At 30.5% G+C, this 25,322-nt stretch overlaps 4 protein-coding genes across 8 annotated transcripts; 2 read left to right on the top strand and 2 right to left on the bottom strand.

Annotated features, from left to right (window-relative positions):
* The first annotated feature begins 322 nt into the window (after positions 1-322).
* LOC127067323 (G-protein coupled receptor Mth2-like) lies at positions 323-9,312 on the top strand. 3 transcript variants are annotated; one of them, XM_051002119.1, is made up of 6 exons: positions 323-478; positions 699-1,453; positions 5,248-5,326; positions 7,164-7,348; positions 7,486-7,651; positions 8,213-8,780. In XM_051002119.1, exons 1-6 carry the CDS (start codon positions 396-398, stop codon positions 8,586-8,588), a joined length of 1,644 nt encoding a protein of 547 aa, XP_050858076.1. In that variant the 5' UTR covers positions 323-395; the 3' UTR covers positions 8,589-8,780. The 3 variants fall into 3 exon arrangements, with proteins under 3 accessions (XP_050858076.1, XP_050858074.1, XP_050858077.1); XM_051002117.1 differs by lacking the exons at positions 323-478; positions 699-1,453 and adding exons at positions 2,626-2,896; positions 3,060-3,734; XM_051002120.1 differs by lacking the exons at positions 323-478; positions 699-1,453 and adding an exon at positions 3,983-4,940 and having other exon boundaries at positions 8,213-9,312.
* Positions 9,313-9,895: 583 nt separating this feature from the next.
* Positions 9,896-18,678, bottom strand: LOC127067320 (pre-mRNA-processing-splicing factor 8). 2 transcript variants are annotated; one of them, XM_051002115.1, is made up of 11 exons: positions 18,498-18,678; positions 18,069-18,302; positions 17,841-18,009; positions 17,604-17,768; positions 17,244-17,459; positions 16,617-16,955; positions 16,205-16,310; positions 10,587-16,061; positions 10,385-10,509; positions 10,162-10,316; positions 9,896-10,073 (listed from the first exon to the last, which is right to left on the bottom strand). In XM_051002115.1, the coding sequence occupies exons 2-11, from the start codon at positions 18,286-18,288 to the stop codon at positions 9,919-9,921; spliced, it is 7,125 nt and encodes a 2,374-aa protein (XP_050858072.1). In that variant the 5' UTR covers positions 18,289-18,302; positions 18,498-18,678; the 3' UTR covers positions 9,896-9,918. The 2 variants fall into 2 exon arrangements, with proteins under 2 accessions (XP_050858072.1, XP_050858071.1); XM_051002114.1 differs by having other exon boundaries at positions 18,484-18,672.
* Positions 18,679-18,815: 137 nt separating this feature from the next.
* On the top strand, positions 18,816-22,400 carry LOC127067322 (general transcription and DNA repair factor IIH helicase subunit XPD). The gene is made up of 13 exons (XM_051002116.1): positions 18,816-18,997; positions 19,077-19,176; positions 19,303-19,557; positions 19,645-19,878; positions 19,958-20,081; positions 20,143-20,239; positions 20,327-20,460; positions 20,528-21,057; positions 21,139-21,314; positions 21,411-21,690; positions 21,753-21,863; positions 21,946-22,044; positions 22,118-22,400. The coding sequence occupies exons 1-13, from the start codon at positions 18,993-18,995 to the stop codon at positions 22,250-22,252; spliced, it is 2,280 nt and encodes a 759-aa protein (XP_050858073.1). The 5' UTR covers positions 18,816-18,992; the 3' UTR covers positions 22,253-22,400.
* Positions 22,401-22,619: 219 nt separating this feature from the next.
* On the bottom strand, positions 22,620-25,147 carry LOC127067324 (tubulin-specific chaperone E). 2 transcript variants are annotated; one of them, XM_051002121.1, is made up of 8 exons: positions 25,010-25,147; positions 24,529-24,711; positions 24,072-24,461; positions 23,724-24,005; positions 23,523-23,652; positions 23,172-23,460; positions 22,874-23,091; positions 22,620-22,804 (listed from the first exon to the last, which is right to left on the bottom strand). In XM_051002121.1, exons 2-8 carry the CDS (start codon positions 24,708-24,710, stop codon positions 22,712-22,714), a joined length of 1,584 nt encoding a protein of 527 aa, XP_050858078.1. In that variant the 5' UTR covers position 24,711; positions 25,010-25,147; the 3' UTR covers positions 22,620-22,711. The 2 variants fall into 2 exon arrangements, with proteins under 2 accessions (XP_050858078.1, XP_050858079.1); XM_051002122.1 differs by having other exon boundaries at positions 24,907-25,087.
* Positions 25,148-25,322: the final 175 nt, after the last annotated feature.

A 25,322-nucleotide genomic window follows, 5' to 3' on the forward strand; every position in this document is an offset into this window, starting at 1 on the left:
GAGAAAATTATAGACACGTTTATCATATTTCTAATATATCATTTTATCGTGCTTATGTACAAAATGTAAATGTATTCGATACATTTAATAAGATTTTTTTTTGATTTAATAAGATTTATTTTTAAAATAGGGAAAAAGCTATAAACATGCAAAGGAGACGAATTGTTTTGAGATGATACAAAAGTTATAAGAATATCGATCGATTACCAAAAAATAGAATTTTCTATGTAAATATTATTATCTAATAGAGGTAAATAGAATTATCTATGTAAATAAAATGAAGAAAGAAGAAAAAGTTCTGATGAACGCAAGAAGATATTCAATATTCCTCGAAATTTGGTATTAATCAAAAAGTCGGATGAGAAAAGCAAGTCCAGAAGGTGGCAGAAGTAAAAATGAGTGCGGAGGTGGAGAGACAGCTGTCGCCCGCAGTTGGCAACGAGTCGTCCGCGTCGAATGTGAGCCGATACGTAGATCGGTAAAATAATAGAACAGAATAGATAATAGGATAAAATATAATAGGGATAATAGGTGATCCTTCGAGACGCACTTCTTATCCGTGACTTCTCATTCTTCCGTTTTCCCACGTAACTTTTTTTTTCACATTTTTTTCTTATTTTCTTCTTCTTTTTTCATATTTCTTTCGTTCTAATGGGATCGTGTGTAAAACTTTTAAGTTTCTTCCTTCTTTTCATTAGTCAAACCGTACGAACGTGTCAGGAAGATTTACCTTGTCCTTTATCACTAACAGTACCCTTAGAGGGCAAGGTTCGTAGATACGAGAATGGTTCTCTTTTTCACAAGGATACTTTATACCCCACCAATTTATACTGGACCGAAAACGATTCCATACGTGGATGTATCTGCGAGCTACGGCCGTGTCTGAGAAAATGCTGTCAAGACGGGGAGGTTCTCAGCGACGGCGAAGCACCGAATTGTACGAAGTTACAAAATTACAACGTTCTTCCGGATTTACGACTGAAGAACGATCAACTGACATCTGAAATTCAAAATATATCGAACATTGCCAACCATTTTGCTATTTTGCGTAATAGAATATGTCCGAATAAAAGTTACATACTGGAGCCGGAAAAGTACGAAGAGGATAAGTTTACGATCGAAGCCAATGGTATTCTTAGAGACGGAAAAAGCATTTACCCACAATGGAAGTATTGCATTGATTGGCATCAATCTTTGAAGAAGATTATCGTTTTAATATGTTTTCAATCAGAAGAGGAACTACCGTTACTTACCACTCAAATATATCCAATTATGACGATAGTGTCTATACCTTTCCTCATCATTACTTTTGTGGTTTACGCCATCATACCAGAACTTCGAAATATTTATGGAAAAACTCTTATGTGCTATGTTGCTTGTCTCACGATATCCTACTGTTTTCTCATCAATTCACAATTCAAGTATTTGCCTCATGATGTCTGCATACCCGTAGGTAAGAATTTGTCAACATTTATTCTACCATTGCTATTTAATCAACCACATGTACTCTTTTTATATAATTGTTAAACTCCAATTTTTTAATAATTAAAAATTACTTGTCCTAATTATTCAGAAATTAGTACTCGTGTTCGTGATGGACGTAACGTAACAAAAAAATAGTCATAAAATGTTTGCAAATGTCTAATACAATTCTTTAAATGAATGATAGAATTTTATCGATTAAATATCTCATTAACACATTACTTTTTACTTATATTAAAATTCATAGTTATAACGAGTAGATTATAATAAGAATATCTACAACTACAAGCAGATATTAAATGATATCAAATTTGATATGAAATATCATTAATACTCGTATATATATCTCTCTTTTCGAACATATTGTGCAATCCTTATCACTCTTACGATTAATCTTACCATTACTGCAACGTTAACGATACCGACATGTGCTTATATGACGAATCTATCAATGATATCGATAATTTCTCATATAATCAAAAAGATTTTACATACGGTATTGTACTTTAATTTGGAATTATAGTAATCTGTGATTTATCTCATGCGATAGATAGTATATAGTTTTGATAATTTATTACAATTAAAACGAAGGGTTTAAAATTTCTGGCTTCCGTATATCTTATTTACTTTTCTATATACATAGAAAGACATATATACATATATATATATTTCTAATTATTTTTATACGAACTATTAAACATATTATTCATTTCTTTTCGTAATTCTCTTAATCTATTATATTCGAATAAAAATTTCAATGTGTTTAATGTACATTCACCCGCATTGAATGCATTTAAATGTAGTCGATACATCAATGTCGTCATCGTATTATCTTCCACATACAATCTGATCTTGAAGTATCAGACATTCATAATTCTCTCATGGAGAAAACAATTAGGGAGAATAACCGGTGATATGTCTCTCTTTAATTAATCAACGAAAGCACATAAAGTCTTTTTATCTTCAATTACTTGAGAGGAGTTGTAAACGTGATCGTGACTCTTTACGACCTTATTTTTTTTCTTATTAATGAATACAGCGAACGAATCGAGACCGGAATTCCCAACAGCCGCTACCGGTCTGATAGGGCAAGGGTGGTGTTGAACAACACTTTTCTTGTATTCAGTGTTGCTGCTGATTCATCACTGACAACACCTCTTTTAGATCTCTTCAAGAAAAGAAAATATGGCTTTCGTCGATATCTTTGCAATAATTTTGGTGATAGTTTTATTTCAAACAAATATGGTTGTAAGATCTTACGCAAATTATTCGTATATAACGTCGGATTCTGTGAATGATGTGACTTCAATTACGACTTTTAATCTTATCACGAATGGCACTATCAACGGAAATACGAAATTCGAGAAAAAAAATATGACAGAAGAAACGAACTTTAATATATCAAATTTAATGGGTGATTAAATATATTTTTCAAATATATTCGTGTGTCTATATATATATATATATATATATATATATATATATATATATATAATATCAATGAAATTAAAAGAAAATATTTGTGATTATATTTATCTCATTGGTGATAATTAAAATCGTATATCTTCTATTTTAAGAAAGTACAATAGACGAGGAAGTATTCATTATGAGGAATAATATGGAGGAAGATTATATCCGATATTGTGTTCCGGAAGGAAATTGTTTATCGTTTTGTTGTCCTCCTGGTTTCTACATTTTTGCGAAGAACAAGTGCAAAAGGATAGAAAATACATCGATACCTTTGCCACAAGTTTACGCGATGGATCTCTCTCCGATGAACATTACCACGAACGACAAGAATTTTCGTTTCTTGTATTGGGATCCTTGTAATGGAGGCCAGAAGTCTGCTTTGAATCCTGTTATTTATCCAGAAGAACAATTCTTCCTTCTACAAAACGGGTCGTTCTATTTGCCCTTTTCGGAAAAGGGTAATCAGATATTGAATCCGAGACAGTATTGTCTGGCCGTGATAAAATATATCTCGAATGGATACTTAGTTCTTTTCTGTGAGAAGGAAGATATAAAGGAAAAGTCAATTATTCGTGGGTTCCTCATTTCACTCGGTATGATCATATCGGTACCATTCCTTTTAGCCACATGGCTGGTTTACACGCTAATTAAGGAATTAAGGAATTTGCATGGATTTGTTCTACGTGCATACATCGGATCGTTGACCGTTTCGTACATAATTCTATCGACAGTACAGATCGTGCCGCAACAATGGATCTCAAACGTGTGCTGTATTTTTCTAGGTAAACTCACGATCAATGTTATTACTTTTCTCACATCTCACAAGGGAAATAATATCTATTTATCTATTAGAAATCTATCTCAGTGAAATCTTTATCTATAGGAATAGATTAATTGTATAAAAAATAAGTCGTATAAAACAATTTTTTTTAATATTAACTAATCGGCATGAAATCGATAAAGATTCATCGATACGTAACGTATAGCTATATTCGATACAAAATACACAGTATAAAGATTAGATTAGAAAGAGTTTTCGAATCGCAGAATCGCGCCGGATGCTTTCGAAGGAACGTACATGACGGTTTTATCTTTAGACGTTAGAGATTCTTCTAAGACGATAAGGCGTTTGTGGTTGAAAGATTGTCAGAAGTTCGAACGAGTTGACGCATGCGACATGTTACGAAAGTTCAGTTGACAATTACATTCGCGAAGGATGGGCGGTGGTCGAAACATTAGAATAGGCATCGTCCTCGTATATTCTTATTTTTTATTTCTGACGATGGAAATGTCAGATTCGTCGAATTCGTTTTTATCTTTAAAACCAGAAGATACTTCCGATAGAAATCTTTCGAGAACGAGCGCGATCGATTACTCTCATCGATGTCTTTCGTCTAATGAAAATTTTATTCCATTTTGTCTACCCTTATGCTGTCACTGGAATCATATCTTGATAAATAACACGTGTGTGATGGCGAACAAGACTGCTAAATTTCCGCCAGTTTACGATGCCGATAGCTTCGATTTAACCGATTTAATTGTAGACGAAACTAACTTTCGTTTCTTCGTGCACGATCCTTGTAACGGGATCTCTATAGCGGATTCTAGCAGGTGTCTCATGGAAGATGAGTTCTTACTTTTGCAAAATGGTTCGATCTATATACTAAATCAAACTATAATTAATCAAGTGGATTATTGTTTCGGTATTTACAAACGCGATCAATACGAAGTGATAGAATGCTGTACATACGCTGACGAAGGAAGTTTTAACGGCAGACTCAAGAGATTTTTTATTATTTGCCTAATAATATCATTACTATTTCTGTTTATAACCTTTGTTATTTATTCTATAATACCAGAACTGAATAATATGCATGGTCGTACTCTACGCGTTTATACTAGTACTCTCTTTTTCGCTTATCTCTTTCTTGTGATAGTACAAACATCTTCGGAAGATATTATCTCGTCAACTTGGTGCATCGTTATCGGTATCGTATTGTCAATCAGTCTTTTTCTATATTTTTATTATCCAGAGTAATAAATTTGTCGATCGTTTCCATTCGGATAGATTCATTTTCAATACTTTTGCTATTGTTTTTATAGAAGAGTATACTTTAACAAAATTGGAGTTTACGTTTATCGATATTCATATTATATCAAATATTCTATATCGATAATGATAAAATAATTAATACGGCAAAATGGCCATATTCGCCTATTTGTCCATTCATAAATTTATTCTAATGATGGATTGAATAAAAAGATAATACACGAATGTTCTTCTCTGTGTTTCAGCTTTCTTTATGTATTTCTTCTTTTTGGCAAGTTTTTACTGGTTGAACGTCATGTGTTTCGACATTTGGTGGACATTTGGGTAAGCGATCAGAGTTTCAATATATCTCAATGTTTTCTTTGTATTATTTTCTTCAGAAAGTGGGCGATTTTAATAAAACCCGATAAGTCAGCAATTGAAACGTCTGGTGATAGAGTTAATGAATCATTCATAGCTAGTCATATTGCATGTTCGTAGCTTTCGGATTCGCGCCGTGCTTAATTTTAAATAGTTGAAAGTGTTGTCTCGACGAATACGAATTTTCTACGCTGCGTGCCTTTTCAATAACACACATCAATGGGATCGTAGAAAAACATTTTGGTTATTCTGGTCTGTGTACATGTCTGTATATGTTGTGTGTATGTGTGTTCTCCATCCTTATGTCAATTATTCTCACAGCCGGCATCGACATTGGTATCGGCACTAACACAGCGATTGGAAGAAATTTGATAATTGACAAACATCGGGGAGAAATTGAAGATGACGTAGGGGCGGATTAATATCCCGTGCGTGACTTCGAACATACACAAACTTACACGCGTGCTAAATGTCCACACGTTAATTTCGATATGTCTGTAGATACAGTAAACGAGTACTTCGCGCATTAGGTGCTTTTAACGATAATAACTGGCGATCGCGTGGGAGATAACTCACGAAATTCAATCAAAAATGACAGTAGTCTTTTCTCTTTATTATTTATTTCTTCATTTTATTGACGTAATTATCGTTTCATTAATTTCTTTTCTAATCGATCGAAAGATTTTTTAAAGCGATAGTGTCTTTTCTTTGATTGATTGATCGATTTCGCCACATTCTTTTATTACCATTCGAAAGAAAATTTACAAGTGTTGATTATTTAATGCTTATTTATTATATAATATATATATATATATAACAATTTAATGAAAACAATTTAGATACGAAGACAAAAAATAAAATTGTTTTCCAAGTAAAGGAATACTTTTTCACTACTCTCGTTCCACGAGAGACGATTCTTCTGTCTATACAAACCAAGCTGCTATATAAAACACAGCGGGTGTAAACCGAGGAAATTGCGGTGCTCAATCCAAACAAAATACAAGAAGACGAGCATCGTTTCGTTTCTCGAAATGTATTCGACGAAGGACGCAAAGAAAATGGATATAAAAGGAAAAAGCAAAGAAAAATGTAGAAAAGATCGACAAAGTAGCTTTAATAATCAATAATTTCTTATCTATCAAAGATTTTTAACAAAGTATACGTAAGAGTTCAGAACTAAATAATTAGACTACATTTTTTTCTTTTCAAGATTTAAAGCTCTATATCTTAACAGAAACTAATTGTATAATGAGGACATTCATTTTATGCGATTAGTTTTATTTCCATAAAAGAATGGAAAAGCATTGGTGTTGGTTAAATGGGGTGTTAACGAGTCACGCTCGTTAACATACGTTACGTGTTAATCGCTCATTCATTTAGCCAAGCCCTGTAAACTCTTTGTGTGTTGTGGACTTTAGTAATTTACCACAAAGACAGTACATTTTTCATATTAGAATAAATACATATTCGTTTAGTGTTACGTTTCCTAAATGGATATTTATGTAAATATTAACAACTCTTTTAGGAAACAATATATAGTCGAATATTTTATAACTTTTGTACATGATACCTTACGTTTATGTATATCCATAAGTGAGTATTATGTATTAAGTGAAATATTGTCATTGTAAAGTGATCCTTTCATTCAGATTAACTAAACATTATCGTAATTTCCCTGGGGCATGATAATATATTAAGTGTGTGGTATGGTATTGATCCTTTACTAAGGTTTTTCAATTTTTTTTTATCGTATATATCGAATATCATCATTAAATGCTCATATATTTCTCTTTTATTTCAGAGGATTTCGAGCATTAAGGGGCAGTATGAAACAAAGAGATCAAAAAAAATTTATAATATACTCTATTTATGCTTGGGGAGTTGCATCGTTATTCACAGGTATATGCTTGATTATGGACTTTGCTCCTAATATTCCAGAAGGTTCTATTCGCCCCCAATTGGGAGCGGAAAGATGCTGGTTTAAATGTAAGTCTATTAATATCAATTTATGTCTTAATTTATATATATATATATATATATATAGAGAGAGAGAGAGAGAGAGAGAGAGAGAGAGAGAGACAGAGACAAAGAAACAAGAGCAATGTCCAATAATATTATTTCAGATAACACAGCGACGAATATTTATTTTATTGGACCTATGACAATATCAGTTTTCTGCAATCTATGTCTATTTATCTCAACTGCTTTAAAGATTCAACAACATAAAAGAGATACGGCTCATCATTTAAGAAGTAGTGAAAGTAGACGCCATGACGATAATAAGCAATGGTATGTGTTGTATAATATGATCTTTTTGTAAAATTTTCTTTTTTTTTTTTTAAATAAGCAAGAGAGTTCATATTATATAGAGAAAATATTATTTTTGTATAAAACATATATATATAAATAATTAATCATTATAAATAATATTTTGAATAATATCGAGTGAATCTACTATATTATACTCGTGCGAATCATCGATATGGTATGGTAATCTTTTCATACTAACACCAAAAGCTTATTTTTAGACGTCGCTATAGGGCAAGCGACAAGAAGATGTTCCCATGCCATAGTTTATTTTCATTATTACGAAATCATTCGTAACAACAATGAGATTATCTCGACATTAAAGCATCGGAATTTCGTTAAATAATATTCATCACTAATATATTACAAGTAATAATAATAGTATTTTGTTAAAAAAGAGAATTATATAATATTTAATTTCATCGTCGATTCTAAATGACGAGTTTAAGCTCTTTAATTTATAATATATATTTAAATAAAAACACTATAGGGCAAATATGGGTATGTACTAAATAAATGAATATATTATTTTTTCGGTTATAGGTTTAATTTGTACTTGAAGTTGTTCATTGTAATGGGTATCACCTGGTCAACGGAAATCATATCCACGTTATGGAAAGGATCTGATAATTATATTTGGTACATAACAGACGTGGTGAATACTTTACAGGGTTTGATCATTTTCATAACGCTCGTTTGCAAAGAAAAAATTAAGCGTTTATTACTTAAAAGATTTGGATATAACGATAATAAATTTTTTTCGAGAAACTCTACTCGAAGCGTTTATCACAGCTCAGCGTCTCGTACTACTTGTACAACATCAAGTGGTTTACCTCTTCAAGATAAAGTCAATGCAAATATTCGACGTGAGCCATTTGGCACGAGTAAAGAAAGTGCTGAAGAAAGCGATTGTCCTTAAAATACACAATAATAGTGATCGAATATTATAAAAAATCAGTTGTGATCTATAAAATACGTTCGTTGATGAGAACGTATATTCTTGATGGATGATAGATGATCATCGATTTCGTAAGAAAAAATTGCCAACAGGCTTAAAGAAATGAGAGACGATTTTTACTTCAAAAATGTTATTCTCTCTTTAAAATCATATACATTCACATGCACGCTTCTTATTTCTTATTCCATTTTTCATTTTTCTTCAAACCCATTTATTTTTCTTTTATATTTCTTAATCTCATTAATTTATGATAAATAATGATATATCGTGACATTAGAATAAAGAGGATGGAATCCGTGAAGAATTAGACTATAACTTATATTAAAAGAATTGAATATTACGAAGCGCTTGGAACAATTTTTTAAATAAAAAATCATTAATAAACTATGCATTACATAGTGATCGACCTATTATTACAGTTATTAAATTTGATGACAAAGACATATTATACTTATAAAACTTGTACACATGTAGACTTCGTACACTTGGATAAAGATATATATCTAAAGTGTATCATTCTTTACTATATACTTTGAATCTCTATATATTTATTACTATTAAATAAATGTGATGCTATTAGTGCATTTAAAGTATTGTATAACAAATTATCTAATTATTCTTGCAATATCTCTATAACGTAGAAATAATTCGTTTTTACTAATCGTTTTACCTAGATAGTCTACAAAAATTGAAACTATAATAAAATATAATAGTTAAAAATTCTAACAAGTATGTACTTATATTTTTAATGAAAATAGTCGTAAAATTTTCATTAGTAGATTTCATAGAGTTCATTATTCATTATATCAGCTTCCATATTATCTTTTACATGAATTCACGTCATTGATAAAATATAAAACATGTGTTTATATTATAAAACATCTCTGTTCATACAATTGTCATGTTTAGACATTTATTTTAAATATTTATGAAGTAATAAAAGTACATTTTCTTTATCTTTTAAAGTCCGTAGAATAGCTTATTTGTTTTTTATATAAGAAAAAATTTTGTACAATTTTTTTTAAATACATACTACTTATACTATGATTGTTGAATTTATTTCAATATTCTATATTTATTCTGTGAAGTAGTAGTACGTTTATGAGTATAAATGAAAAACATTTGAAAAAAAATATCATTGAAATATTCGTTCATTTAAGTTGAAAAATCTATTATGGCATTTTTCAATTGAATGATTGTGTCTACAACAAAAAAGCGAGACAATATTATCAATTCACATTTTCGACAAGTGAAGTAAAAAAAAGATATTATTTGAAGAAAGATATTTATTTTAAGCAAACATATCCTCGCGATCTGCTCCAACACCATCTCCATCTTCCAGACTAGAAAAGTTTAGAAAATGTGCTGGTCGATGAACCTCGTGATAAAATTCTTTTGGATTAGCTAATTGTAACTCATATTTCGTATTTGGATTATGTCTCACACCTAAAAAAATATATTTCGTTTCAATAATTTTATTCAGAGAATTTATATAAATTATTTCTTTATATAAATAAAAAGATTGATAATTTACCCATGAAATTATAGTTCCATGATCCTTGATTAGGTACCATGAAGAAACCAAGAAATCTATCGGAAAGAAGCATTTGTACTTTTTCGTAATGACTTGGAAGATATCCTTTAGGATTATTTCCTTTATCAGTATTCTGTTTACCCCATTCGAATCCACTGGAATAAAGATATAATTTATATAATAAACGGAATTATACAATATTATAGAGTGTAACGTTTAATACCTTGGAGTTAATTTATATGCTGTTAAAGAACAAGAACCTGGTGTAAAGCTACATGTAATGACAATGGTTTTTTCCCCGTCCCATATTGGATTATCCGCCATGATACGTGCATGCGTCGAGATGTCCTATTAGAACGTAAAGCAAGTAAAACGTTATTAATAAATCAACATAATGTATTAAAATGTAATAAATATATAAATACCTGTGGCGATAATTGCGGCAATTCATTGGGTTGTGTATGTATCCATCCCAATGGCTCCATTTCTTTAAGGTATTGATGATTTGGTAATGCATTTGGTAAATGTACTGTTTGATGTGTACCCCATTGTGGAGCCATTACTATACATCTAATTTCTTTTACTTGAGGATTATCCGGTGGACTAATCCCATATAGGTATCCAGCAATTTGTGCTCGTAAATCAGATATAGTGACGAATTTTTTCAGTACATTCTTTGGTAAAATATACGTATAACCGGTTTCTTTAATGTCATCAGAAGATACATATATATGATTCGTTCTAAGATGTAAATTAGTAGCAGATATTGCTCTTACACGCCATTCTGTTTTAGAACTGAACGTCTGAGTTTCATAATTGGATGTAGTCGCAGTGATAATTTCGTCACCGTGTTTGTTAACTGTTCTAGTAGTAGTTGCTGTGAGCTGAGACTGCTCTTTTGTTTGTTTTTCGATTTCTGCGATTTGCTGCCGTTGGGCAGAGGGTGCACTGATCTCCATACCTAGAATAATATCTCGAATTTCAGATTGAGTGAGAGATGCAACATTGACATTGTTCTTTTTTCCATAATCTGCTAAAATCAAGTCCTTCAATTGCACCTCTACTTTGATCCATTCGTCATCGGTTAAAGATGGCCATATGTGATGAGGTTCTGTTATAGTTGTTTTATCTGGTTTAAGTACAACTTTAGTACGTTCCGTATTAACGTGTAATGCTCGAAGAATGAGGATTAAACGTGAGAATGCTGTATAAGATGAAATTGTTTTCAACCAATCGTCATAGAGATTGAAGAGAACCATTTGTGGTTCTGTTGCCTTTAGAATTAAATCACCAAACTTTTCAACCTTTAAGCAGGCTTGGAAAGGTAACTGAAGTTCTGATCCTTTGATTACTATATTGGGAAAGTCTAGTAAATGCACCTCAAGAGGATCCAACATTCCTTTTCTTGTTACGATAATTTGCTTCGGTTGTTCTTCTACGGGTAATGACCGAATAAGAGCTGCAACTTCTTCAGCAGTCTTCCATTTTGCCAATTGTCCTAAACGCTTTTGTCCAGCCCACACAGAAGTGTGAATAATCTTTAGGAACAACTGACCAGTACGTGGATTAAATATGAAAATCGCACCATTTATCGGTTTTGTAGTCAGATTACCTTCAAAAGTTTTATGGATTGTTACTCGGTATACGTTAGTGTCATCAACGAACCAAATAATTTGATTCGAGAATAATTCCCCATAATTTTGAGAAGAAAGATATGGTTCAGTTGGTTCTGATGAATATAATTGTAAAGCTTTTCTAATACGCTCTCGCAGTACGTATAACGCCGGATTTGCCTTCATTATCTTCGCCATAGCTTGCTGTATAAGTGGCTTACATCCTGGGAACCAATTACCATATGCACTATGAAGATTATAAGCTAAATCGATAGCTATTAAAAGTCCCGTTGGAGATGGATAAATAGACATATTATCTGTTGTATAATCTAAAAATTTAGCTCTTGCATATCTTTCTATATCGTGAGAATCATAATCACCCCATCGCAATTGAACGTCTATCCAATATTTTTGAGTTGTTGTGTTATCCATAAGATCTTTAGAGTCTGCTAGTAAAGAAGGTCTTGAAACATTCCATTTGTATGCTGAAAAAAGTAGAATGTCAGCACAGGAAGAATTCATTTTATATGATTTCCTTGGGTGTATAGTTTCTTTTTGTACTGTCTCAATTTCCAAAGCATCCAATTCTTGATCAAAGACTTGACAAAGATCCATGACAATTGACTCGTGTACTTTTTGCCACAAGTGAGCACGGAAAATTTGAATGAGAGATATCTTCAATGTTGGTATTTTACCATGCATAAATATACCTGTGAGATCCAATTGTACTTGGAAACCTACATAAACATTTGCTCTGTTTATAGTGGGTGACCACCATAAAGTAAAACGACGGTTTGGAATTTGATTTAAACCCGACCTTTGAGCATTTGTTAATTTTTTATATTTCATTGACTCTTCAAAGCCTGATGCTTTCTCCCAAAAGAGACCTTCCCATGTGGGGAAATAAGTTCCTTTAAAAAGTGTGTGTTCTAGAATACCTTCAACACCACCTAGAGCCTGAATCATATCTGTTCTATAATTATTCAAATTCCATAATTTCCCATCATGACGTTGGTGAGTCCACCAAAATGGATTTTGTTTAAGAACTTGATATTGCTTAAATTCCGTACGTATTCGCCAACCTTTGTCATAAGCAAGTGTATGTCTATCCTTTTGGAACAAGGTATTTATTCTGGGTATACCCCGATCCCAGCTATCTTCTAAATCTTCTAAAGTAAGTCGACGATTCTGTGTATTTGCCTCTTGCCGCTTCAAGGCATATTCTGCCCAAACACGCTGTGAATCTATAAATTCTGATTCCCAAGGTTGAATATACCTGTATAGATTGGGAATCAATTGATCCTCATCGTGACTCATGCCAGATCTAAAATGTGTAATACCAACGTCAGTTTGTTTGGACCAACGTAAATCTGATTGAGGAATTAATACATGACCCATAGAAAGCATCCCAAGACCACCTAATTCTTTAGGCGTATAGAATACTACTGGAGGAAATCTTGAAGGCATTTTTGAATTAAGACCAATTTTTATACGTGTCTGAATTTTGTTTTCACATTTGACCAATAAATCCAATAGTTCTTGGGTATTGACTACAGCCTCGCGAAAGTAGGTCATTAATCCTATTAAAGCTGTATTCCATTTATTAACAATTTTCGTAAATGTCGTAGAACCAGAAGCCATCAAAATTTGTCTCACTCTATTATGGAATCTTTGTAAACTTTCATCATCTACTCTTAAAAAACATTGAGCAGTTCTTTCTTTTGTAATTTCATTTTGCAAATTCCATACTCCATCTCTATGTGTGAATTCTTCGTGCGTTGTTCTGCACTTTGGTAAAATTCTACATTCAAATCCACTCATGTTAAATAACAGATTTGGATTGTCTTTACTATAAACACTAACAAAACTGTTTTCCCATTGTATAGTAGTTGTAGAACGAGGTAATCGATTCTTAATATCCCAGAAAACAGCGCGTCCTAAATTAACATCATGTTTCATTAATCTCATACGTGCATCTCGTGGCCAGCATTTTTTGTTATTATATCCAACAATGTTTTCATTATTAGGATCTGGATGTTCTGTCAGATATCTTTGTATCAAATCTCTTGCTTCATCGGCAGAAAATCGAAGGAATAAATGTATTCTGTCTACATATCTGCAATATAATCTAATTGGATGTGCTGTTTCAGATGCCACATCTTGAAAAGTTAAGAAGTCGTTTGGCATTTGTGGGGGACCAGCCATTTCACTAGCTCTTTGTAATCCAAGAACCAGTAAATCAAGCACAAGTCCATAATACTGGGCGATAAATGACGCAAACTGCATACCCCTAATAATTCCATAACTGTTTATATGATTCATATCTTTGTAATTAATCACAACATTATTCTTTGCAGTCATATAATCAGCAATATTATGATCGACAATTAAACGAAGAAGTCTGTTTAACAAAGTAAGATCGATTTTTTCATAGAGTTTCTCAAATTTGGATTCTAATAATACATTACATTCTCCTTCACTAACATCCCAAACATCCTGTAAATTGTTAATACCTTGACACCACTTATAAACTAAAAGAGGTGGAGGTTCTGTGTCAGATGGTTTCACCCATGGTGGAAATAATCTTCGTTTATCTGCTTCATACCATAAATATTGATCTAAGTAAGCGTCGGTAATTTTTTCAAGAGGTTCCACGTCATAAACTGGAATCAAATGACTATAAAGATCCATAAATTCTATACCCACTTCTTTAAAATTTCTTTGAGTCAAAAGATGTCGTTTAATTCTGGATAGAGCTTCGTGTGGATTATCGTACGCTTGTTCAATTAATCCAAGTTCTTCCCGTTGGCTTTGATTCAATCTGGATTTAACGCTATAAGCTTCTTTCAGACGTTCTAAAGCCAATATCAACAATTTTGTATCGTGTTTATATGAAAGTGGTGGAAAGGGTATTGGAGCAAATCTTCTAGATTCTAACCAATGTACGGTAGTAGTGTATATAGCTACAGCTTCTTCTGGAGTAATATACGGTCCATCTTTCAAATAATTATGCTGGCGTTCTTGTTCTGCTTTTAAATAAAGTCGAGTAAGACGACCTAAATTTTTCTTACATACTGTTTTATCCACAGTGGCACCACGTCTGATACGTTCTCTATTATAATGAGCAGTATTAGTCCACCAGTCAGCCTTCATCTTTACGTAACGTAATATCATATTTTCTATAGGAATAGGTAATCCAGGGACTTTCCATGGTATATTAGCCTTCCAACATCTCCATGCTTCGCTAAGATGTTGAAGAATTGTACGAGCTTTATTTTGTTTAATACCTTCAGGCATCATGTCTACAATATCATGCATCACAGATGCTCTTAGTTCCAGATCGAAATGCGACTCTACTCTTTGTTTGGTCACAGTTTTAGCAACTCCTTTAGAATGACGTCCTTCAAATTGCCTGGATAACAAATTACCCAACCATCTTTCTAACAATGGTGTTATACCTCTCATAAAAAAAAGCCATACTCTCCAGCCAGGTGCCCAAAATCCACAGCCAGGTCCTTTTCCAACCGGACCAGTATTAAATCGATAATATATCAAATGTTTTAAATCTTTGCACATTCTTATTTGTCTCATTAGTTTATACTTATATCGATACATGCCAGTAAGTTGACCAACGTGAGCAAAAATGTACTGTAATCCATCTGCCAGTTGGAATGCATCGACATTATTTAAGCGATACTGTACGTGCGAATCAATAATTAATTTTGTCAAACGAAGAATTTCTCTACATAGATGAAAAGCATTTCCAAATCGAGACTTCTTTCTTTCCTTCGTCGTAAGTGTTTTAACGGGTTTTAGATTGAAATTATAATCCAGGTGAAGATAATTTAAATTCTTTCTATGTATGAGTAAATTCAACATATTATAACCCTGGCGACATACTTGCAATCCAGCTTCAACCCAATCTATTGTTGTAGTTTGAAAGAACTTGGTCGATTTGAATGATCGGAATAAATAACGTTTCTTTTGAGGCTTCGGTGGTCTATGCTTCAGTGCATTTAATACAAAGTATTTAAGTAACTTTTGATAACTAACTCGTACTTTAACAGGTTGTCCTGGAGGACAATGCTCTCTGTACCATGATTTTACCAAAGGAATATCAATTGCTCTTCTTGTTCTTCCAGAGCGTGTATTAAACGGTCTTGGTGCCCACAGAAGTGCTATACCATTTGCTGTATTATCTGTATAAAGTGGTGTTTCTTGTAGAAAGGGTTGGACTTCATCATCTAAGACAAAATCTTCATCATCTTCAATTTGCGGTTCCATTGTCTATACATAATAAAAATGTATATTTAACTTTTTATCATTATAATTCGAATAAGAAACTGTAAATCAATTCATTTATTATATTATCAAAATTAAAATGATTAATTATTATGATTATAATCTATCTTTTAAATCCTTACATTTACCTTTAATGAATTCCTATGTGAAATTGGATTAATCAAAGGATCAAAATAAAATGCTGGTAAGTCTGGATCCTCTGTCTTTATGTATACAACATTCGGTGCATGATACCTATAAATTGTTACAAAAATTAAAGGAATAAAATACATATTATAGCTCTTAATACATTATTACTTAGAAGTATAAAATTAATATACTAGATAAAATAAAATATATATTGTGTAGATGGTCTCAGCAGTTCTCTTTTAATTTTTATAAAGAGTACGAATAACAACCATCCTGTTTTTACTATGCCACACTGCTAGTTAGACCATAATTGACTACTTAGTAAGTCTACAAACTAGTGTGGATTATACACACACACACACACACATACACACAACTTATATTGTAATTAATATAAAAAGTCTCTCTTACCATGAAAGATGTACAAAATGTGGCATATTATTATATAAATAAGGGAATGCAATGCGATATTCCGTCCTAATAGGCTGTCTAATAATAATTTTGTTTATATCATTGAATTCATTCCAGTCTTCATCAGCAGCATTTGAATCTTTTACAAGAGGCTCAAACTTTGGTCCTCCTGGTATTGCCATGTTTAATGCTTTTGCAGTGAAGAATGATTTAGGATCAAATAAATAAAAGAAATTTTGATCAACCAAATCAGTTAAAAGTTGATTTGCTAATCGATACAATGTTGCCATTTGAGGTAGAGTCAAATTCCATCTTCTATATGTAGATCCATTAACATGTCTGTAATAATTTTAAATATTAAGAACATATTTATACTGCTTAAAAAATATTATTTATGCATAATATACATTTATCAGCATAGCGTTTTGTCCAGTGATATATTTTTATAGTATGTCTCGGACACAACTACAAAAACAACCATCTGTCAACTCACATATATAGTTGATTTCAGGACCCCTACGCGATTCATCATATAATATTAAGCATATAATTTTAAACATAATATTATATTATACAAAACTAGGTCTTCCAATATTTTTTAATATACTGTATCATAAATTTATATACCTGGTTCCAACCAATGGTTTGTGTTCATAGAACCATGCTGCAACAGATTCATCTTCTTCTGAGTCAAGTTCAATTTGAATAGCTTCCAATGGTTCAACATCTAAAACATTATCAGCATAATCTAATGGAGGTTCCTCATCATCAAATGGCGGAAATCTCATCCTTTTGAAATGTCTACGATCTCTTTTTTCACGTCGCATCATAATCCACATTGTTCTAATTTTCCCAAATAATTAACATAAAACATATATTATTAATATTATGATTTTAAAAAACATTTATATACATATATATATATATATATATATATATATTATGTGATATACATAAGAAAAAGATTGACATTATTAGAATACTGACCCCCATTGCGCTATATAAACAGGTTCAATAACCCATGGAATTTCATTAACAAATGTAATAGCTCCAGTTATATGGTATAAAACCTTTACATCTCTTATTTGTTCCCAAGGCATTGGCATATTTTCTAACAATTTCATTACTGCATGTGGCATATATTTTAATGCACTGCAATTAAATAATTAATGTTCATATATTAAAATTTCCTAAATAAAATTAATATTTTTTAATAAATCTTACCCTAAATATACACGTTTATCATGTCTATATTTACGACTACTCATATCACCATGATCCCTTATAATCTTACGAATATGTTCAGGGGGCATATCTTCCTTTTGAGCATCAACAAATCCAAATTTTCTCTTTTCGGCAAATCGTTTTGATTGTAATTGTTGCCATTTTTGTGCTAAAATTATATATGTGGATATTACTTTTTCACAGCAATAAAATTTACATATATACTACCTTTTTCTTGTAATTTATCTTCTGATAATACTTCTGGTTGTTTTGGCATTTGAGGAAGTGGTGGGCCAGCTATAGCTTGCATATGAGCATGATGCGCAGCTTGAGCATGTGCTGCTGCTTGCGCATGAGCCTGTGCTGCAGCTAGCTGAGCATGGGCTTGTTGTTGGACCATCATGGTAGCCCATGGATTTGGCCCTAGTAAATATGGTGGTATAGACATTATTACAAGGTAACCTGTAAAAAAAAACAGGTAGAAAATAATTATGTATAATATATAATATAACAATGAATGTTTCATTTTTAAATAATAATCTCATGTTATAATCTTATATTAACAATAAGGGAATAACTATTTCTATAAATATACATATACTATTAACGTGGTTTTTTCAAAGTAACCATTTTTATTTCTTACCGAAATTCTTGTACCTTTTGAAAGTTGATAATCAATAATTACTAATATATACGATAACAATATAATGTTTTTTTCCTTAAACTTAACATTTCAACTATAATGAAAATATCACCAAACGTTAAATTAATATACGATTTCACAAAAATACTAATACAGACGCTAAAATTGGAGGCAAGTATTTCTTAATCCAAGCTTTATAGAACTTCGATGTTCTAAGTTTCGAGAAAAGTTTAATACTTTCGTGATAGGAAACTATAATATCATCAAGAATTTAACGCCCTCTAATTTGAAGTTAGCGGCTGTTGCAACAGGCAGCACACACAAAGTTTTTTCAAAGTGGCGCCAATAAATATGTTTGTATAATTCATTTCTAAAAAGAGAATAGGTTAAAACGTTTTTTTTCTAATTCTCCAGAATTTTATACTTAAGCTATTGAATGAATTATGTCAGTCAATAAATGACAATCTTACGTTTGATTGTTGCACTCATGTAACATAATAAGATAAAACATGAAGTAATAATAGATTTTTATGCAATTAAAATATGACATAATTACAAGTGTTAAATGTTTGTTAATTATTTTCTAATTTTAGGATTAGTGTTGATGGCTTAATTGTTTATTTTCCATATGATTATATATATCCAGAACAATATGCATATATGCTTGAACTTAAGCGTGGCCTGGATGCAAAAGTATATATATGTTATTATATTTTACTACTTTTATTTTTTGTTCTTTATTATAACATATTATATAAATAAATAAATTAGATAAAGAAAATGTTATTAAAGTGTGTAATTTGATTTTCATTATCTTAGGGCCATTGTCTTTTGGAGATGCCATCTGGAACTGGAAAAACAATAACATTGTTGTCTTTAATTGTTGCATATATGCTGGAACATCCTTTAGATGTAACAAAGTTAATATATTGCTCCAGAACTGTACCAGAAATAGAAAAAGTCATAGAAGAATTAAAAAAACTTATTGATTATTATGAAAAAGAATTGAAAAGTAAACCAAAGATAATAGGATTAGTTCTCAGTTCAAGGAAAAATATGTGTATTCATCCTGAAGTAATTATAAAATAATAATATAATTATCACGCAATATTTAAGTTACATCTTAAAAAAAGTTTAACTAATTTTAATATGCAATTAAAGGTAAGCAGGGAACGAGAAGGAAAAGTAGTTGATTCACGATGTCATTCTCTCACTGCATCATATGTTCGTGATAGGCATAATTATGATGAATCTACACCAATTTGTAGTTTTTATGAAGGATTTGATATGGAAGGTAGAAGTCAAATTATACCTTCTGGTATATATTCTCTTGACGACTTAAAAGAATATGGTAAAGATCGTAATTGGTGTCCATACTTTCTTGCACGTTTTATGGTAAATAATTATTTATATAAACATCTTTTTTATTATTATTTCTACCATAAAAACTTTTTATAACTTTTGTTTTGTATAGATTTTACAAGCTCAAATTGTAGTATACAGTTACCACTACTTACTTGATCCAAAAATAGCTGAAACTGTTTCTAAAGAATTAAGTAGAAGTTCTGTAGTTGTATTTGATGAGGCCCATAACATTGGTATGTGATATTTATATTTTAAATATATATAAGAATTATAACACTGTATTTAATTTGTCAGATAATGTTTGTATTGACTCGATGAGCGTTAAAATAAATAGAAGACTCATGGAAAAAAGTTCTGCTAATGTTCAACTTCTAGAAAAAACTGTTGCAGAGTAAGTGACTTATTAATCATTTATTATTGAAATATATTTTATTTATAATAATTTAGAAGATTTTATTTTTGCATATATACATTTTAGAATGAGAGAAGATGATGTTAACAAACTAAAAGAGGAATATGAAAGATTAGTTGCAGGTTTAAAAGATGCACAAGTACAAAGAGAGACTGATATTATTTTATCAAATCCTATATTACCTGATGAAGTTCTTCAAGGTAAATTATCATATATAATATTTGATTGTTTTTCTATCTATAATTTTCTTTATTTATATTTTTACAGAAGCTGTTCCTGGGAATATAAGAAATGCAGAACATTTTGTTAATTTCTTGAAGCGATTTATAGAATACTTAAAGACACGTTTACGCGTGCAGCATGTTGTACAAGAGTCTCCAGCAGCATTTTTGAGAGATATTCAAACAAAAGTTTCTATAGAACGAAAACCTTTACGATTTTGTGCTGAACGATTAGCATCACTTTTGAGAACTATGGAAATAACAGATCTAACAGATTTCTCCCCGCTTACTTTAATAACACATTTGGCTACATTAGTTTCTACATACACAAAAGGATTTACAATTATAGTAGAACCATTCGATGATAAAACACCTACAGTTTTGAATCCAGTACTACATTTTAGTTGTTTAGATTCATCCATAGCAATGAAGCCAGTATTTGAAAGATTTCAATCAGTAATTATCACCTCTGGAACCTTGTCACCTTTGGATATGTATCCAAAAATATTAGATTTTCATCCAGTGATAATGTCTTCATTTACTATGACACTAGCTCGACCATGTCTTCTTCCAATGGTAATAGCTTTAATGATTATATCTTAATATTATTTTATTACATGTTATCATATTTATATCATTGTATTCTTTGTAAAAAAGATTGTGGCAAAAGGCAATGATCAAGTAGCAATTTCATCAAAGTATGAAACAAGAGAAGATGTTGCTGTTATCAGAAATTATGGTCAACTTTTGGTTGAATTTGCTGCTACTGTTCCTGATGGCTTAGTTTGCTTTTTTACTTCATATTTATATATGGAATCTGTTGTAGCTGCTTGGTATGTTTCATTTAATTAAAAAAAAAGCGTTATATTATCTATTATATTATCTAATATTTACAAAAATTGTATACAAAAACAAATTTTTTATTTAAGGTATGATCAAGGAGTAGTAGATCAACTTCAGAGACATAAATTGCTATTCATTGAAACTCAGGATTCAGCAGAAACTAGTTTAGCTCTTTTAAATTACATAAAAGCTTGTGAAAATGGTCGAGGTGCTATTTTGCTTTCAGTAGCTCGTGGCAAAGTATCAGAAGGTGTTGATTTTGATCATCACTTAGGAAGAGCTGTTTTAATGTTTGGTATACCCTATGTGTATACACAATCAAGAATTTTAAAAGCACGTTTAGAATATTTACGTGATCAATTCCAAGTAAGTAAATAAGTTTTTGAATTTTCTAATAATTTCTAATTTAAATCATTGTTTTTTTATAGATAAGAGAAAATGATTTCTTGACTTTTGATGCTATGAGACATGCAGCACAATGCGTTGGACGTGCTATAAGAGGTAAAACTGACTATGGTATTATGGTATTTGCTGATAAGGTAAATTATACAATGTTTATAAATGTTTATATATATGTAAAATAATTTTATATTTTACTTTATTTATATAAATTATGCGTAGAGATTTTCCAGAGCTGACAAACGAAGTAAATTACCAAAATGGATACAAGAACATTTATCAGATGGTTTATGTAATTTATCTACTGAAGAGGCTGTACAAGTAATATGATTGATCCATACATTGCAACAACGATTAATTTTTGTGGTTTTTTTATTATTTTATTTATTTTTAGATTAGTAAACGATGGTTAAGACAAATGGCTCAGCCATTTACACGTGAAAATCAATTAGGACTATCACTCTTAACAAGAGAACAATTGGAAAAGGAAGAAGCTAGTAAAATCGAACAAAAAGCACAACAAAATTAAATTTTATATAAATAATATCTTTAGTAAAGAGATTCCGTATGTTTGTGTCATTTGGGATAAATATTTTTATTCGTAACACGTAAAGATATCTATATATAATTTTGTACTGTGATTGTGTTTAATATTAATATAAAATATTATAAATCCATTTGCATCAATTATTCATAATTAAAAAGAAACTATCTTTGTTAAGTTAGTAAGCAATGTTTTATGTATTTATGCATTTAATGTTTTTATGTATTTAATTATTTATGATATTCGCGTAATAATTACTAGTAGTTTAATAGTAGTCAAAATTGAAGTCACATTATGGAAGATCAACAACTTTTTAATAGTGATTATTAGAAGGATTTAAGTAATAATCAAATGTGATTAAAAAAGTTTAATAACAAATTATGGTGAAGAAATTTCTCAACAGTATAGAAAATACAGTCATATGCATAAATAATTAAGTTAATATCACCACCTCACAAGAACTTGATCACCATCTTGAATAGAATAATAACTGAGTTCTTGTAACGGTTTATCTAAAGGAATTTCTTCTTTTGAAAGCTGAAACATCATTAATATAATGTATAATAAAATTCATTTTTAACATTAGAAATAACGAAAATCACTTACATCTTGTTGTACAAATGAAAGTGTTGGAATTCTACCACCAGTTTTAAAAAGTCTCTGTGCAAGTCCTATCACTTTTTGAACTTCCATATCTTTAAGAAGTTTTCTTTTAATTCCTTTAAATTGATGAGGATCATTTGGACATATAAATTCTACCGTTATAACGTTAGAAACCATTTCTGCTTTTGCTTTAGACGATGGAATATCGGATATTCCATACTCTAAAAAATTAAATAAAATATAATAATAATATTGTTTAATAATTCAAAATATTAATTATGTAAAAAATGTTTTTACATACTATCAACTAAAATTGGATATCGAGGATGTTCATTTATGAACAAATTTCTTTTATCAGGATTATTTTCTGTTTCTATCCATTTTCGTAAATATAATTTTAAATAATCGTACTCGGCACCTCTTCTTTCTTCGTGGGTTATCTCCGTGCCATTTAATAATTTTAAATGTGATATTCTTGCTATTATTAATTGTCTTCCTGTTTCTAAAGTGTAATCTTTTAAAATTGGATTTCCCCTAAATCTAAAATCTTCTAAGTTATTAAGTTTCTCCAGTTCACTCACAGATTGCCACTAGAAATAAATGTTCTCTTATTAGTAAATCAACAAGATCTTTTCTTTTTAATATATATTACCTCTGATATGTTATTTTCCGATATATGCAATTGCCGTAAAGCAGAAAAAATATTTGTTTTACCCGTTGATGTGACAGATGGAAACCTTATTCTATCTATTGTATTAGAATTCAAATTAAGGCATTCTAAACTGCAAATTTTATAATATTAAAATAATATATGAATAGATGAGATAATATATATTTTGTTTTATCAACATACCATGGAAGTGAACCTAATTTAAGAATTTCTGTCCAACTTGACAAGAAATTTCCTTCAAGCATTATTGTTTGTATTCTCATTGAAGTTGAATATTTTAATGAATCATCTAAAATGCTAATAATATTAAATGAAGCTGATAGCTCTTCCAATGATGAAAACATATGCACACATTTCTGCACATCAGACCAGTTATAATTCATTTTAGTAATAGTCAAACTTTTTACAGATGTGAATGCATATTTTAATGTTTCCATATTTTCTTCAGGTAGCAAATAATTTTCACTAAAAATTGATTATTTATTCATATAAAACTAATTGTATGATATTATCTGAAATATATAAATTTACCTAACATTAAGCCGTTTAAGAGAATGGAGTTGACTACAGATATTTGCAACAGTTTTCCAGGAACTTATTAAATTTTTAGATAGATCTAATTCTTCCAAATTAGGACATAATTCTTGTAATTCACCAGGAGCACCAGCATCATTGACACATTGCTCTCTTAAGCATATCATTTTTAATTGATCAAATTTACTTTGTTTTTTATTCACTTTTGAGAATCCAACCATTTCCAAGAATGGAGCATTCATTTCTTTTTGCAAAGATGATAAAGTATCTTTATCTACTCCAGCCAATTCATCATCGATTAGACCATAACGTTGTTTGATTGCTTGTGGACAAGATATACCAAATTTAATTTTACCAGGCCTTACAAATGATCCTGATGTAGTTTGCCTGTTATAGAATATTTATTTAATACGAATAATATGTTTACAATAAAATCATTATATTTTAGACATACCTAGCTTTAAAATATTCAGCACCTTCATATGTACCATTATGCTTTCCACGTCCAGGATCATCCCAATCTATACCCAACCAAAGGCCTTTAGTATTGCCAACAGGACCAACATATTTTAATATACCTTGATACCCATCACATTCTATGCGACTTCCAATTTTATAGTTTTTATCTTCAACCATACTAAAAGTAAAACAAGTATTTGTATTATATTAAGTAAAAAGCATAAATAAGTGAATCATTATATTATGTTTGATTATAATGCAAGAGAATAGTATTACAACTCAAAATTATGAAATTAATGTAACTCATGCTATTACAAAAAAAATGTTAAAGAAAAATAAATATATGTATTTTTCTTGTTGTTAAAATCCTAACCTCAAAACTATTAAAAAACATTGGAAGTTATGATATGAATGAAACGATAACAGTATGCTTTCTAAGAAGCTTAAATATCACAAAATATAACTGAAAATATTACTTGAACAAAGTAGAGACGTGATAGCGCGATATAGTTATATATCAAAGTATAAAAGTCATAAGAGACAATCTGACATTTCTGTTAAGTGTCAATTGTGAGCAAATGTGAGTGATATTAAGAAATTTATGTGAATTTATAACAAAAAATTCCTAAATTAGAAGATTACATTTATTGGTGAGTTGTGGCAACAGTGTTGTAAGCAGAGAAGCCAACCACGAATATATATATACTATATATTTATTTATATTGAGCTTTTTAAAGAAAAACAGCTGTCAAAGATACTTTTATAGCATCATAATTATTAACAATGCTT

The sequence above is a fragment of the Vespula vulgaris genome, chromosome 10 (genome assembly GCF_905475345.1).
Source record: "Vespula vulgaris chromosome 10, iyVesVulg1.1, whole genome shotgun sequence".
Taxonomy (NCBI): domain Eukaryota; kingdom Metazoa; phylum Arthropoda; class Insecta; order Hymenoptera; family Vespidae; genus Vespula; species Vespula vulgaris.

Coding starts and splice junctions, on each gene's coding strand:
- LOC127067320 (XM_051002115.1), bottom strand. CDS start 18,288: ATGTCTATACCACCATATTTACTAGGGCCAAATCCATGGGCTACCATG. Junction 17,460..17,603: donor GTTTATATAGCGCAATGGGG/GTCAGTATTCTA, acceptor TGGGAAAATTAG/AACAATGTGGATTATGATGC. Junction 10,074..10,161: donor ATGGAACTATAATTTCATGG/GTAAATTATCAA, acceptor ATATTTTTTTAG/GTGTGAGACATAATCCAAAT.
- LOC127067323 (XM_051002117.1), top strand. CDS start 2,668: ATGGCTTTCGTCGATATCTTTGCAATAATTTTGGTGATAGTTTTATTT. Junction 2,897..3,059: donor TAATATATCAAATTTAATGG/GTGATTAAATAT, acceptor TTCTATTTTAAG/AAAGTACAATAGACGAGGAA. Junction 7,652..8,212: donor CATGACGATAATAAGCAATG/GTATGTGTTGTA, acceptor TTTCGGTTATAG/GTTTAATTTGTACTTGAAGT.
- LOC127067322 (XM_051002116.1), top strand. Junction 19,177..19,302: donor AGCGTGGCCTGGATGCAAAA/GTATATATATGT, acceptor TCATTATCTTAG/GGCCATTGTCTTTTGGAGAT. Junction 22,045..22,117: donor CTACTGAAGAGGCTGTACAA/GTAATATGATTG, acceptor ATTTATTTTTAG/ATTAGTAAACGATGGTTAAG.
- LOC127067324 (XM_051002121.1), bottom strand. CDS start 24,710: ATGGTTGAAGATAAAAACTATAAAATTGGAAGTCGCATAGAATGTGAT. Junction 23,653..23,723: donor AAATTAGGTTCACTTCCATG/GTATGTTGATAA, acceptor TAAAATTTGCAG/TTTAGAATGCCTTAATTTGA. Junction 23,092..23,171: donor ATATCCAATTTTAGTTGATA/GTATGTAAAAAC, acceptor TTAATTTTTTAG/AGTATGGAATATCCGATATT.